At 43.9% G+C, this 16,303-nt stretch overlaps 1 protein-coding gene across 1 annotated transcript in view; it reads left to right on the top strand.

Moving 5' to 3' along the window:
- Positions 1 to 6,532: 6,532 nt before the first annotated feature.
- kcnb2b (potassium voltage-gated channel subfamily B member 2b) overlaps positions 6,533 to 16,303 on the top strand; it is a gene marked incomplete at both ends in the record, with an annotated part of 73,875 nt that continues 64,104 nt past the window's right edge. The window contains one exon of the mRNA XM_080049814.1: positions 6,533 to 7,117. Within this exon, the coding sequence (XP_079905940.1) occupies positions 6,533 to 7,117 (585 nt within the window). The remainder of the gene's footprint in view (positions 7,118 to 16,303) is intronic.

Here is a 16,303-nt window from a genome sequence, read left to right as displayed (position 1 = left end):
CATCCTGTATTTGGTAAACAATGATGCTGAGTCGTAGAGAGTAAAGCATCACTGCGTATTTCTTTCTGTCTTCCTTCCATGTGCTCTGCTGTGCTGGACAACATGACTGCGAAAGCAGTTGACCAGCAGTTGGGATCCCAATAAAAATAAATAAAAAACAACCCCTATTCAATTTGTGATCTATGGCTAAGGGTGTAGTATGCAAACATAACCAGCAGGATGGGGTTATCAATCATGTTTGTTTGTCCCTTGCTAACAGCAGCATCAGCCTTAGCGCGGTGGCCCTGAGAGCTGTTGACTACATATGCACATGAAAACAGGGTATATATCTTTTTAGATTTGTTATTAAGACATTGTTGCCTCACTTTGATTGATGGCAGTGTGGAGTGACAGTAGATAGAGAGGGAGATGACAACTTACAAAGGTCCTTGGTCCTTGGGTTTAAACCAGGTATTACTGGCTGCATGGCGGCTTGGCTACAGACATGAACCAATAAGCCCCCCCGGACACCCTGAGTACAATAGTTGTATTTTGCAGAACAAAATACCAAAGCATGTTTCTGTTCATTGTGTTGTGTGCATTTTTGCCACGTTAGTTGCCGTGGGCAGCATCAGAGGTGAACAGGTGTGCTTTCTGGGATGAAGGAAGAGATGACATAGAGTAATGACCTGGGTCTGCGGTCGATCATTATATTAAAAGGCCACTGCTGCCCACTGTAGGTGGGTGGTTGTGTGGACCTTGACATGGCCGGCAGCTAATTATAGCCAAAGACAATAAACAGGCTGCTGCTAAGGCGTGTTTCCTCCCCCTTATTGACAAAAAACACACACAAGCATGTTCACACAAAGCCACACACACGGACATACTGTACTCTATCATTGCGTCTTCAGGGCTCACAGTTGGTGGCCTCACAACGAGCCAGTTATGGGCTTTCCCTCAACTATGAATTTCACAGAATAATGAATGGCACCTTGTTATATCCAAGCCTTCAAATTACGATGCATTGGCAGCAGGCAAGCGGAGAAATGGAGTGGGAGAGAAAGCACGCTTGCATGTTTAACCCTGCCCACCCAAGTCTTTCTCTTTTTTCTATACAAGCATTCAAATCTGTTGCAGCTCTCTATTTATAGAAAGGTGACCAGCATTGATTGAATGCTTATTATTGTAATTTAACTGAATGTGACCTGTCCTCCTGCAGAAGCTCACGGTAAATTACAGCCATCCACATTTCTTTCTCTCCCTGTGTGTACTTCCACGGCACACAGAGCCATTCTAGATGCAATACAGGGCCTTAGACATTAGGAGCCGAATGCACTAACATATTCTTTATCTAGAAGGGAATACACTTAGCTACTTATTGGGAAGCGGTGCATTGCTCCTCAGTGTATATCTCCAATGGTGGCTCTCTCTCTCTCTCTCATTCATGTGCCAACAGCGTCAGAGGCAGGAGCTGTGGATAGCAAGTGTGTCCACGGTGTTGTTTGGATGATGGAGTGGACACATTTTATGACGAATTCGAAAGGGAAAATACAGCAGGCAGTGACGGCTCAGGGATGAGGCAGCCGGCGTAGTCAGTCAACCTGTTTTGGCCTGGGATTGATGAGAATATGCTCACAAGGAGGAGAGCTGGAGGTGGCTGTTTGGGTTATGTTAGCTCCTCACCTTCTTGAGGTCTTCTTCATAACTCACTTTTCACAGACTTCACTCGCAGAACGCAGAACTTCTACGCGTGGCATTCACTCTCCATTATCTATGGATGAATACAGGCAGCAAAGGTTAATTGACCAAACAGTTGTTTCAGTCACTGTCAAGCCGTGCTAACTCGCAAGTCTAGCTGGCTCCATGGCCCAAAGTGTTTTTCTTCAGCATGATGCTAAAATTTGGGTCGCTATGGCAACAACCCACACACACACACACACATGCCCACGTAGAACACACAAATTTAAATAATAAAAAAAACTGCCGAACTTCATCTCTATGAATAACCCTCAACAAAAAAGTAAATTAAAAATAAACATTTTGTAGTTAATTGCGGTGCATCAACCCATTTCTTCAAGGGCAGTTGGTAATTGCTGCTAACTAGAGTTATTCTGCCCACATGGTGGTATGCTGGCTGGCTTCCACTCCCCGGAGCCCCTCATGCAACGCAGGTGTTGTTAGCAGGGAGCTAGGACCATTCACTGACACAAAGTGACATTACTACACATCACACATTTGTCTGCTTTAGAAGCCGCAGTGCACAATCCTGCTCTGCCGATCATGATGTCTCTGCTAAACCTCACACTTCATGACTCATAGGATAGCTGATTGGCTGCCAGTTTGATAATAATTAATTAAAGGGGACACGCTCAATTGCCACTAATAATTTCTCTGTACCCTTAGTAATTAACAACTGTGTCATCAGCCTTTTTTGTTGTCATCAAGGGGATAATTTACGCCTGTCAGTTAGTGGTCACGGAGATGCTTCACTCCTATAGTCCTGAACACAAATCAAATGAATGTCATCAGAGTGTCAAGGTTATTAAAAAATCTCTAGCCAAACCTTGTGTAACCATCTTGCCATATTCAAATCAAATTTGCATGGCAAAGAGATGGAGGTGGCCTATAGTCTGCCAGGGGGCTGAATCCAAATAATTTATCAGCTCCACATGTCAGTGGTATATACTGCATATGTTAAGTGTGCATGATCTGTGTATCTGCATGTATCATACGTGACATTTGGACAGTGCCGGTGAAACCTTTGACCTCCATACAGCAGTTCAGTTCCCACACAGTTCAGATATAGTATACGTGCACGCAACGGCTCCACTTAGTTAATGCAGCATTATTGATCACATTTCAGTGGAAGGAAGGAACATGGCACGATAATGAATTACACATATCCAAAGCATAATCTTTTTCTTTCTTATAAATGCTTAGCTAAGGGGAAATGCTCAACCGACACTTGGGATAGAAAGAGAAGAGAGAGGAGAACACTCCAGCAGTGTAGGTAACGATCTGAGGAGTAATAAGTAATAAATAATTTAACATATGTATTCATTTTAAATGGGGGGATATTGACAGCCAATAGTTAAGGTGGGTTTTAATTAGTTGGAGGCAAAAGGTGCCTCGGCCTGGGTGCCTCTATCAAGTGGAAAAACGGTCAGGTCATCTTCCTGTCTTTGGCCTAAAAGGTTACTGGCTGCTTTTACTTAAGTGGAATGGATCATCTGAAATGACAGCGTTAAGGTTTTAGTTGCTACTTGTAATGTGTGTGTGTGTGTGTGTGTGTGTGTGTGTGTGTGTGTGTGTGTGTGTGTGTGTGTGTGTGTGTGTGTGTGTGTGTGTGTGTGTGTGTGTGTGTGTGTGTGCAGGGCCGCCTTAATGCACGGGCTTACCTGGGCTGAAGCCCCAGGGCCTACGAAGATCAGGGGCCTCTCAAAAAAAAAAAAAAAAAAAATGTACTGTCTCAATATAGGCCCCTAATCTAAGAAGGCCCCGAACATTGTCATTTAAAACAATAGATTATTGACTGGCTCATGATAGGCCCCTAATCTTCGTGGGGGGGCGGGGCGTACGGAGATCAGGGGCCCATCATGAACCATTAAAGAAAAAGGAAAAAAAAATCACATTATTTTTGGCCTATGAAGATCAAGGGGCCTATCATTCACCAGTAAATTTGTTATTTTTGTTTAAATAACATTGTTCGGGGCAACGCAGATCAAGGGCCTATATTGAGTTGAGCCATTAAAAACAAAACAAAGAATTCAAAGACAGAAGTAGCTTTGGGATAAGGGATTATTTAAAAAAAAATGGAATGCTGACTGACTGGATTTTTTAAACCTTTTATATTTTTGTTTCTGCTTTTTGGTATTTCTGTGTCTCCAAATGATTCCAGAAAATAGCTCACATAGGACACAGTTGATTTAGCCTTAGTTTTCTTCTCAAAGTGCACCAGATTGATGCATTTTACTTTAAAAGGTTCAAATTTTTCTTCCGGGGGGGCATGCCCCCGGACCCCCCTAGAAGGTCCTGGGTCCCCACCGCTGTATCCACAATAACTTGGAAAAACACTGTAACCAACCATGTGTGTTTCGTTATTAAAACTCATTAGACCAGAAAGGAGTTTAAGTACATGTTACCTTAAGTGATTTTGTATTTCATCAATAGAGATATTGTGGTGTAGACAAACATGGCTTTAACGCATCTGTATTGTAAGACCGCCGCCCGGGGGGGGGGGGGGGGGGGGGGGGGCTACGAAACCTCTCAGCCCCAGGGCCTTGTGGCAGGTAAAGGCAGCCCTGTGTGTGTGTGTGTGTGTGTGTGTGTGTGTGTGTGTGTGTGTGTGTGCGTGCGTTTAGGCGTGAGTAAAGGAAGCAATTTGTTGTACTTATAATCTTACGAGAGGCTCAAATAAATATTGTCAGTACTGGTTTGATGGGAGAAGATTTTTCATTGCAAAGTGCTGCAAAGTAAAAGTCCAGGCTTTTATTGTGCATTTACAGTCACCGGCAACATAATATTTCATGGCCATTTCACTAAAGGTCCCCTTTGGCAAATTGTGCACCTAATAAGATTTGCCCCCCAACACTTCAAAAGCAGCCTTTTTGGTCCACTGCTGATGTGTTTTCAAAGATATGAGATCGAGGTTACAGCCTATGGTGCTAATGCTATGATATCTCATACTAACAGAAACAAAACAATATGTGCTTTAATACTTCTTCGCGCCTCCTACAATCATAATATCCAAATCACATATTTCGGATTTGACAGAGTTACTTTCATTTTTGCTGTGTAGGCTATAATCTGCCACCCAGATGCATAGAGGTTTTCACCTCTAGGATATGGTGCAGCCCGCGTGTGCACCCCTCCGCTCCTCCTTGTGGAGTGTACAGCGGGACACTCCGCAGTTCGCTTATCCCGTTCCTTTCCGTTGCCTTTTACGCGCACGTCGTCTGCAGCACAGTGATTCAGTGAGCCCGTCTCCTCCGCACGCCCCAAGCTGTTTGGATGGAGGCAGGACTCTTTCCACAGTGCTCCGATGGCTAAACAACGCTGTTTTTTGTCCTACTGATTCCTTGTAGAAGAAGACATTTGATTGTTTCTTCTCCTCTCTACTCTTCTCGACTCATTTTTCAACAAAATGTGGGACGCGCTCTCCCTGTGCGGCGTCCGCGGAGTGCTCTCTTCAGTCGTGGCCGCTTGACCGAAGGGGGATCCCGGCTCCCTTTTCATCCTTTACTCCCGTAGGAACAAGAGGAGTTTGCATGCAAAAGGTGGTTAATCTCGGCAAGGTGAGAGAGGCTTTATTTCTGTGACTTTACATTTTTTTTGGATACCACTTTGAAGAGAGTCGAACAGGAATTCGCACATTGTCAGTACAGATTGCATAGGCTGATGATATAGATGGTGTTGGTTTTATGAAAATCTTACAGAACACAAAACATACGTTGTAGCGTAACAGGTATGCAGTGTTTTTGAAATTTAAAGGACTGCAGAAGAAGTCAAGAACACATATTTTCACTGTAATGTATCTTCACATCCATTATTATACACATCTAATTATAATATTCAGTTTTGATTGTCGAATTGTGATATACAGTATGTTTGGTAGAAAAAATCAGACAGAACCAAATGTAACTAAGAACTGTTGCATTCAAGAACATCTAGTCCTGGTAGAAGGGTGATGCGGCCCTGATCCCAATTAAAAATGGTAACCTGCTTCAATTAATAATTTGAAGACTCTAATATTTGCAATCATTTTGAGGACTTATCCAAGAAGTAAGATACATTGTATTAATTCTGGAAAAATTAGTATTTCTATATAGAGGCTATTTTCATGTACAATTGGTTATATTCGTCAGAAAATGTGATTATTATATCCAAAGGTGGCCAGGGAAAATATATTTTGAAAATGACAAACAGGACAATACTCAAGAAATTGCTGATACACACGCCTCCTCCAAAAAGATAGTGAGATCACATCAATGGATTTTAAGGCTTCTTTCAGTTCATTTGTTTCTTGACCTATACAGCTGAGTCCCATTTCGACTGATGGGCTGCATAGAAAGTAGTGCTCCAGCATGACTTCATTCCCTCAGTACGGCCATAAAAAGTGCTGGAGTGGAGTACAAAGCAAAGCAGCCATATTGACTGTTAAAACAAAATCATTGATTACGCCTAACACCTTCTTAGAAATGTGATGAAAGGGATCAATAGCACCACGCAGCATCTGTTGCTATTTTCGACTGACAGGTGACCGTGTCCTAGAGCCACCTGAAAAGAGCTGATTTGTGTTTTTGCTCCAAAACAAAAAAGCATTAAAAGGACAGTTAAAAATGTTACGCCAAGCTTGATTAACTTGTGCGTGATCTGTCATTTTAGTCATCTCACAAACTGTCTCTTTTTGTTTGTGTTTTCCAGCCATGGAGGGACTTCCCTAAAGAGGATCCAACCTAATTCTATATAATTTTTTAGGCTTTTTTCCTTCTTTTTATTTTTTTTTGGGTCATCGTAACATTTTCCCCTAATAAGTCTCCTTTGTCCATCGACCATGGCTGAGAAGCTTGGACCAGCCGGGCTCAAGCCCACCAGCATCCGTACCACTCCCTCCCTGCCCCCGGAGCCCATCGACATCATCCGCACCAAAGCCCGTTCCCGCAGAGTCCGCCTTAACGTGGGGGGTCTGAACCACGAGGTCCTGTGGCGAACCCTGGACCGGCTACCCAGGACCCGACTGGGCAAGCTACGAGACTGCAACACCAACGAGTCCCTGATGGAGGTCTGCGACGACTACAGCCTCAACGAGAACGAGTACTTCTTCGACCGGCACCCGGGGGCCTTCACCTCCATCCTGAACTTCTACCGCACGGGCAAGCTGCACATGATGGAGGAGATGTGTGCCCTTTCCTTTGGCCAGGAGTTGGACTACTGGGGCATCGACGAAATCTACCTGGAGTCCTGCTGCCAAGCCCGCTACCACCAGAAGAAAGAGCAGATGAACGAGGAGCTGCGGCGCGAGGCAGAGACCATGAGGGACAGGGAGGGCGAGATAGAGTTTGACAACACCTGCTGCCCGGACAAGAGGAAGAAGCTGTGGGATCTCCTGGAGAAGCCCGGCTCCTCGGTGGCTGCCAAGGTAAGGGCTAACCCAAACTGGAAGTGTGATCAACCCCCCCGCCCCCACCCTTTCCTGATCACGTACAGAGCCAGACACTTTGCCTGGATCATAACACATTACAAGCACACTGATTAAAGGCCTACTCCCACCTGTAAAAAAAACCAACAGGTAACAAGCACAAGTTTATCAATCCGAATCAGTCGTGTACTGTTCTGGCATCAGGTGTTTTCTTACGCCATCTGTCTGGTTTCCATCTTTGTAAGTATAGCAACAGTTGTCAGAGGTTCATTAATAATCGAGAAAAAACTGCAGTCTTACCGTTTGTGTGTATGTGGAAGTGGGTGTGTGACATGCAAGCAAACATCTCGGTATAGTCAAAAGTAAAGTTATGGCAATGGTACAGAAGTATTATCACTGCAGGAGCTACTTTTGTACTCCATTTGCTTTGACAAGTGTTGCTTTTTTTTGCCGGGTATAAAGTGTGTCAGTGTAAGTCCCGATCTATCAACAGAGCTGTGACAAGGCTAATCTGTTGGTGCGAGCGGTGTAAAGTAGGTCTCTGCTCTATTATGTGTCGGCCTGACTCGCTGATTGGGTTTCCTTCTTTCTTGAATCTGACTGTGAGTCAGCCAAATGACAGGGTGATGTCAAATCTTATTATTATTATTTTTTTTTACAGGTGTGTGTTGTTGACGAATACTGCTGCTTCCAGAGCCGTTTGACTATATTTACTTTTGAGAATGTTTATTTTGGGATTTTGAGGTCGTCACAGAGGCTTCTCCTCTCCCACAAATTCACATGTTTTCCGGCAAGTGCTGCATCAGTCACATGCAGCCTTCATACGTTCATGATGAATCTCATAGAAATCAAAGGCCCTGTGTAGCCATGTCAAGGCTGTCCCTGGTATAAAAATAAATAAATAGATACAATCTTTTTCCACTCCTCCTACAACGCCTCCTCATTCCATCCCCACTCTGACTAAATCCTCAATTAGGTAGGTCAACCTTGATGAAATCCAATCACTGGTAATTTACCTTTGGTCTCCAGTATCCTGATCTCATCATCAGACAGCGCAGGGCAGGGCTGGCCGGGATTATATTCCATGTCAGGGATCATAAGCATACACAAGCCACGTATGTGTGTGTGTGTGTGTGCATGTGTGCGTGCGTGTGCATATTTGTGTGTGTGTTTGTGTTTTTGCGTTTGTGTATGTGTGTGTGACCAAAGCAACATGAGTAATGCAGCTCTTGATGTGCTCTACTGTACATGTGTGGTGTGGTGCATTGTTGCGGTCTCTCCCCTTAAAGCAAAACAAATTTTTACCCTTTGGCTGAGATAGTTTGGAAATCATACTAGATTCAATTTCAGACCCCTGGAGCATTGTGCTAAATTTATAGCGCATTATTCAGCTTTAAAAATGGCACACAAAAAAATGGTAATGACTTTGAACACATTCTGATCCTTGTATAGGAATATACTATATGTTTGCTGATCCTTCCTGTATTATTCCTGTGTGGCTTGTCCTCCCTCAAGTAACTACTCATCTGTGATTGACAAGGTTCCCATGTCAGCTTAATAATTGTATTCAGGCGCCATAGGGCTGCTGTATATCACAGGAATCAATTATAAGGGGACTGCAAAAATCTATTTTAAGGCAAACTCAGGTGACAGCAGTGGGGTAATGTGATACCGCTGTGTGATATTTAATGTGATTTACCTGCTCGGTGCAACCCCACCATTCTCCAGACATATCTCAATATCGCTGACCTGTTCACTATTGTGTGGGGGAAGCCTGTGAAACATTTAAAGGAAATCCCATCCTAATTCAAAGTGCATTGATGTTTTGTCGAGTGCTCTACGAGGGGGGAACTTGAACGTGACCCTTTAATGGATCATCCTTGTGATTGCACTAAAGTTATCCACAGCTGGACGAACATTTTGAAATAGCATACCAGGGCTGCTAGACTGTCAGATGGCAGTTCCCCGAGGTCAGGGGCAAGCTGCTTGCAGTGAGAACCCTTAAAAAGCCCTTGACCAAGGAAATGCCATTACTAGGCTGGTACACAGCCGTGTGCTTTTATACGAAGCAACCTGAGCCCTTTGTTAAATGCAATCATGGAATTCTCTTGCGTACACATATGCTCTCTCCCTCTCTGCCTCTTTTTCTCTCACTCCCTTCCCTTCTCTCTAACACTGCCTCAATCAGATATTTAACAGCCCAATGTGCTGCTTTTACAGCACCGATAGCCCTTTAATGCCCTTTAATTAAGGTTAAGCAAGGTTTCCAGCAGGGTCAATCAAGCTAGGATTACGTTCATCAGCAGTAACAGCAGTTCCACCTTTTGGGAGTACGGCCAAGCCCTCCTTGCTGAGTGAAAAAGGCCAACATTGCACAGAGAGAAGTAGCAGAATGGATTTAAGAGAAAGCCACAAGTGAAGGAAGAGAGATGGCAGGAAAGCCAGTGGCGGAGGAAAGCCCTGCGAGAAAGAGGGGGGGGGGTGATGTAAGAGAAGCAGTCATGTAAATTACGCCTCAGGATGCTGAGCTGGATCTTTGCAAACCTTCCCCAATGAATAATAAATGCAATGGTCAAAACAAAGAGTACCGGGGCTAATGCAGTGGCCTTTCTGAGTTAGGGCCTACTGCGTGACTTTCGGTCGCGTGACGAGGATGTAGGGGGGCGGGGAGTTCCTTCGTGTCTGCTTCTATCTGGTGCTTGGCGTGCCGCAGGTGAGCGTCCCTGGGGAAAAGGTGAGAAGTCAACGTCACAACAGAAACTCGTGTTGTATACCTGTGGGAGACTCCACCTAGAATATCCATAGTTGAACTTCCACGACACATGCATTTTGGAAATATTGAAAAAAGCTGTCCAAAAAATTGCAGAAAAGTCATATTGGTCATTCATTTTTTTTATAGTGCTACATCTCTGTAGCCTATAGCCACTGGCCATGCGCTACTAAATTATGGAACATTGGTGAAAGGCAATTATGTTTTTAAAAAAAAAGATGGATGTTGCTATTGTTTCCTTACCAGAGGCTATAATTTACATTAATCAGGTAGAGCATGTCATCCTTGATATTGAGCCAGAAGGATTTGTGTTGCCCTGACCCTCTCTTGTTTACTCTGAGTCACGGGTGTTGCACAGCAATACACAGGCTCACACAAGGAAGCCATTCCAATCTCTGTATTGCTGTTAGGAGGCTGAGTTACCGTAAGCATTTTTGCTAATACATTTCCCTGTGTATATATATCATCCTTCACCAAACATTACTGCTGCAAAGATAGCTCTTGCTGCAAATAACTTGTAAATGTAGTTTGTAACCTGCCACCTGAAGTGTCTCATTAATGTGACGGGGAGTCGCAATTAGATGCCTACGATGCATTTCGTTCCGTGGCCCTTGACGACCATGGTTTTCCTACACAACAAGTGATTTATTGAGAGCTTCAGCGTTAACATATGAGCGGGTCCGGTATCATAAATGCATGCCATCAGTTGTTACGCGGATGCCCACGGTGCGCAGCTTCAATATATGTGTTGCACAGTTTGCGAGAGCAGCATCTTTTTATTTTTTTGATTTGTGTTCGCCGAAAGCTTTTCCCAATACGACACAATGTCATGTGAAATATTAAAGTTGTAACACGCCTAATGCACTATCCCTCTAAGAGAGAAAACATCTTGCTGCTGAGATTTTCTTTTCACTTTAGAGTCCATTCAGTCTGGGCAGCCCTGGAAAAATAATGGCAGAGTATTCAGAGCATTTCAGAGAGATCAATGTTTGTACTTGCCAGACCTTTCAAGTTTATTTATTTTTTAACCCCCCCACCCGCCTCTCCCCTACGTCAGCCATGTCTAGCCTTGTGCTTGCTCTTAATGTGGATGGGCACCATTACTCTTTGCTTTATCTAATAATCTATTGTAGCTAGTGAGAATGCAATGGGCCTGGATGGGCGCAGAATTGTGCTGTTTGGTCCTCCCACGCTTGGGAGCAGCCATAGTCCGCCCACCACAGACACTGTTGATAACGGTGATGACACAACGTGAGGAAGCTGGAGTGCTATAAAGGAACGTAACAGACACCTCAAAAAGCCTTTCTTTGCCAATGTCAGATTTGTCATATGCATCTGTCTTATTTGAGTGCAGGCACACTTTTATTTAGTTTTGTCCATTAATTTAAAGAATGGTTGGATATGCAACACAGCAGAAGGGTGTCAATGTGAATGCAAAGCTGCCAGTTTGACAGGGAGCTAATTCAATTCGCAAAATGGTGTGCTGTATCTTCACAACAGTTACAGATCCCTGCCGACAGCCTCTTACTCTCCGTTTGTCCGTTTCCTTCCAGGCTTTTACGGCACTGAAGCCAGCATTCATCCTTTTGTGTGTATTGATGTAGTTTTCTGATAGCAGGAGAGACAGAGGCAAAGGGAGGGAGGGAGGGAGGGGGAGAGGGAGGGAGGAGTGGGAGAGGCCTTTAGTCAGCATTAAGTCAAATGTTCTCTACAGTATGCGTCCCTTGGTCAAATAAAAGCAGGAGGTCTACTACCTTGTTTTTAAAATAAATATAATCTTTTTATCCCTGCGTGGATTGCGGCAGGTCTTCAGGAAGTTATATCAATGGGCATTGGCATTTAATAGAAAAAAAAGGTTGTCAGCTTGTTGGGCAAATGGATTTCAGTTACTTTTTGCTTATTTTGTAAAATGCCTGCCTACAGGGCGCTGGCCTTGACAGCTGGAATCAGATTAATGTCTGTGGGTCTCCAATCATACCCATAAGCCTGTCACAATGTTTTAAGTCAGTTATCTCTATCTCTCTCTCTCTCAAGCCTCTGTGCACTAGGCAGAGTGGCTGACAATAACTGTAACCTGTAAGAGTTAGCATTTCTACCGCATCGTCCTATTTGAACTCCGCGGGAAGTTAGAAGAATGCTTTGCAGGAGGTGAGTCTGTCATTCAGGAAGAGCACAACCTCTACCCCCCTGCAGTCTCCCGGTTACATAAGCCTTCGACCGGGCCTCTAATCAGCACAGCCAAGCATTTAGGCACTAGCACCTAAATCCTCTTTACCCCGCAATCATAATCAGATAAGGGTGAACCTCCTAGATTATAGGTGGCATGAGTCCTTATAGGCTGTGAATGCTGTATTTATCATCTGGAGTTTCCAGGGCACACTTTAACCCAGTCCCTCCCCCTCCCCCCCACCCAGCACTCTCTTTCCTTTCTCTCAATGACTCACCTGCAACAGAAGGATTATCTGAAGTTGAAATCAGGTCTGTAATGTTTTTAAATAGATTTAATGTGTATAAAAAACAATACACTCACGCAATATTTGGGATGCTTCTTAAGGGCACATGTACTTTACTAGTTAACTATCTAGCAGCCCTTTTCCTGAGCTACCTTCACTCCTGCACGCCGGTGTCAGTTTCCTACCTCATGTGCTCTCCACTGTTTCATTTGTTTAGGGGTTTTTAAGTGGTCTTTTATTGTTTTAATAAAAAGCGTGTGATTGGTTGCATATACAGCCGAATCACTAGTTTGTTCTGCTATTTCCTCAATGTAAACATGAATTTCCTCATATGGCATGTGTGGTGTAAGCAGTGGATGGAGCACTTTCCACTCTTCGCACTAGTGTTTTGAATTCACAGCTATGTTACCAAGCAGCAAATATCAACTTTCATAACAATGTATCCCTTCAAAAAATCGTATGCCATTATGTCCTATGGCTCAGTTCTCACCAGCATGAGATGTGTTTACATTACAGTCAGTGAGTGCACAGTGGTGTTGATGCGTCACTGTATGAACAAAAATAAAACTGGAAGAAGCGGATAATACACAAGGGAAACATTACATCCACAGTTCATTACACAAAAGCATTTTTTTTTTTTTTTTTTGGAAATTGCACTCGATATTCTGCTTGTGTCAGATTATCTCTCGCTGTTAAGAGGCTGACTGGATCTCATTTTGGCTTTATAGCAGAGGTATCCCAGGGTCACATTTATAATGAAGAGGAGGTTAGGACAGTAGGGCCCTTTATTGATCGAACTATTGTTGTATCTGTGGGTCTCTCTCCCACAGGGGTTGAGAGGGAACATTTGGAGCGAGGCAAAGGAAGTTGTCGAAGACGGAGCAGCGAGAGAAGCTATTGATGCTGCCCACTCTTTGAATTGATCTGTTGAAATCACGCTGTTGTTCATTTTTAATTATATCAGAAATACTCATTGATCAGTGTGTGCAGCGACCGCAAAACACACACCTCCAGTCCCCTGTTCTCATTTTTTTTGCCTTGCTTTGCACAAATAACCCGCTGCTGCTTTCTTCCATTTTCATGATTGCTAGTGGGAACTTGCATGCTGAGGAATTACATTCTGAAAGCAGCTCAGTGGCAGAGCTCGCTGGCCTGTCTTAAGGCTTAATGCACTTGACCGTGCACATAGTGATTCATGAATGGAGATATGATTAAGTGAAACTCATGGCGCATGACTAATATACGCTGTTATTCTCACACTCGAAGGGATAGGGAAGAGGGAGCAAACAGCAAGCAAAACAGGACCTTCGGGGGAACGAGAAAAACCTTAACACAAATTATACACAAGTTACAACTAGTATAAACAACATGGCCAATACAAGCCAAGGCTAATGAGAGGCCAGATGGTGTTAGAGGCCTGATTGCTGAAGTCGCATTTGTAATTCTACTGCCGTCCACGGTATACACCCTCCAATTTCCTCAGTGAACAAATCTGTTGTGACAACGGGGCTTGCTATTCTCATAACCAATTACCCTGTCAATTAATTTTTTTCAAGTAATCATTTAGTGTATACAATGTCAATGTCCCAGAGGTGAGTTCTTCAGATTGCCTGTTTTGTATAAAAACACAAAGACATGTCATTTAAAATGATGTGAAAGAGGACAAAAGCAGCCATTCTTTCAGAATCCAGAACAATAGCGAATATTTCAAATGTTCTGGATGAATGATTAAATTATCACGTCTTTGTGTGTGTGTTTTATTCACTAAGAAAGTTTAAATAATCAAAATCAAAAACTAGGACAGTGTTTAGAGTGAACCAACACAGCAGAGTTACAAGTTATCTCATCATTACAAGCTAACCTCTTCTTTCTACATACAAGTCGTCTTTGTCGTATACCATTTCTTGTTGCTGGCTTTCTATGAGTTGCACATATCATGCCTGTTCGAGCCCTGCAATAAAAGGCCAGTGGACGTGAACTGGCAAAAAGCCCCAGGCCTGAGCAAGCGTCAGTGTGGGGCATAAATCCCTCTGAAAGGCTGGGAGTGGCTGTGGAGCGAGCAGCGAGCGAGCAGCGCTGGCTGGCTGGCACTGCCAACTTGAGTGACACTCTGGTTAAGAGGCTAATGTGTTCCTTCCTCCCCCTGCCTTCCTCATGTCCTCTCTGTCCTCCCGCCTCTCCACCGCTGCCCCCTTTGAGGATTGCTCACCTTGTCTTTCACTGTTGTTCTTTTTTCCCAGAAGGCATCAGAAATAGGGGAGTGGGGCGCGTTAAGAGCAAGGGGCTAAAAGAGTCATCATTCTAAATGCTATGAACACCAGGTCTCTATTACGTGCTTCAGTGAGCCCCCTTCACACACAAAAACACTATGTTCTCACAGTTGACAGTCAGTCCTCCACATCCCTACACCTACATACAATAGAGCACACGTCTTGTCCTCAGTAGGGTTGCAAAATTTCGGGAATTTTCAAAGTTGGAAACTTTCCATGGGAATTAACGGGAATTTATGGGAATTAACAGGAATTTTGGGAATTAACGGGAATAAACGGGAATTGACTCAATTTAAAGTAACCCAAATGCACTAAATCCTTCTAACTATTTTATTTCAGTCCTGGCAAACATTCTAGACTGTAAAAAGCATGTTCAACATGTTTTATAATATTTATGAACATTTAACTTCAAATCAGATTTTTTTAAAGCTTATTGAGACACCCAACTTGAAACTTTCCGGAAACTCTCCACCCCTTTGTAACCCTAGTCCTCAGTAAGCACACAAACCTGCTTGCCTATATGCAGACACACACACACACACACACACACACACACACACACACACACACACACACACACACACACACACACACACACACACACACACACACACACACCTCTTCTGTCTGAGAACCTTCAGAAACTGCTGAGCCCAGCATTCTGTGGGTGCCCGAACACAGTGAGTGTCACGCTGTTGTCTCCCTCACTCTCCCCGTGCCATCTCTCTTTCAATGTCTGTCATCTCCTCTTCACTCCTTGTTTACCACAACAGCTGCTGCATGCTTTCACAGCCTTCCTCTACATTTGATTCTTTTTTATCACCGGCTTCCCACAATCATCCAATTCTCCTAGCAACTCCCATTTACTGTCTTTTTTTTAATATACGTATTTTTTTATTTTGTTTTTTATCGCAGGATGAAATGAATTCTGATCCTGCTCACCGCTCCATCTTGGAAGCAGTATTGTGAGCATTGGTATTCATGGTGGTGCTCTGACATTTGGCTCTATATCAGTCATGTTTGTGATTCAGCACCGCCGGGGAGAGAAGTACTCGCTCAGGTGTCTCCACTTCTTGTGTGTGTGCTTCCAGAGCTCTGCTGCTTCCTGATACGGAAAACCCAGTGGCCTTATACATGCAATAAATGCACAAACAATGCAGACACCTTGAAGAAACCACTGGTGGAGAAGCAAAGCCAAGTGATGCATATTTAGAATCCCCACCCTCAAATGGGGGATATCCTTTGTGAGTCCTGGCAGTCTCCCCTGGCCAAGGAAAAAGCCCTCCAAGGAGCTCTCGAACGAGATACAACTAATGTGTATCAACTTCATTTGACTTGTTTTCTCGGAAATGCAGTGTTTGTGCAGTTACCATGGTGACCGTTGTGTGCCATGGTGACTTATCAACACCCGCGGAGCAATTCATCTCAATACAGTCTGTATGAGAGGCAGAGCAGCTGGTACCTCAGCCCCCACAACCCAGAGCCCCTAATGCAAATTAAAGGGAAACGCTTGCGTTCAGACAGAACTGACATTGTTTCATTGTTTTTGTGTCCCACCCCCCATTCTGTGCTTTTGGTCATTTTCTGTTTGTGTAATTTCTACCCATTGCTTCAAAAGTTCTCACTGGCACTCCTATGACCTCCTATTGTGCGGCGTGTGAGTGTTCACATGAGCCGCAAGAGTCATATGCAG

The sequence above is a fragment of the Ammodytes marinus genome, assembly GCF_949987685.1.
Source record: "Ammodytes marinus genome assembly, chromosome: 21".
NCBI lineage: Eukaryota > Metazoa > Chordata > Actinopteri > Uranoscopiformes > Ammodytidae > Ammodytes > Ammodytes marinus.
The sequence above is the reverse complement of the archived record's forward strand: the minus strand, read 5'-3'. Positions and strand labels throughout refer to the sequence as shown.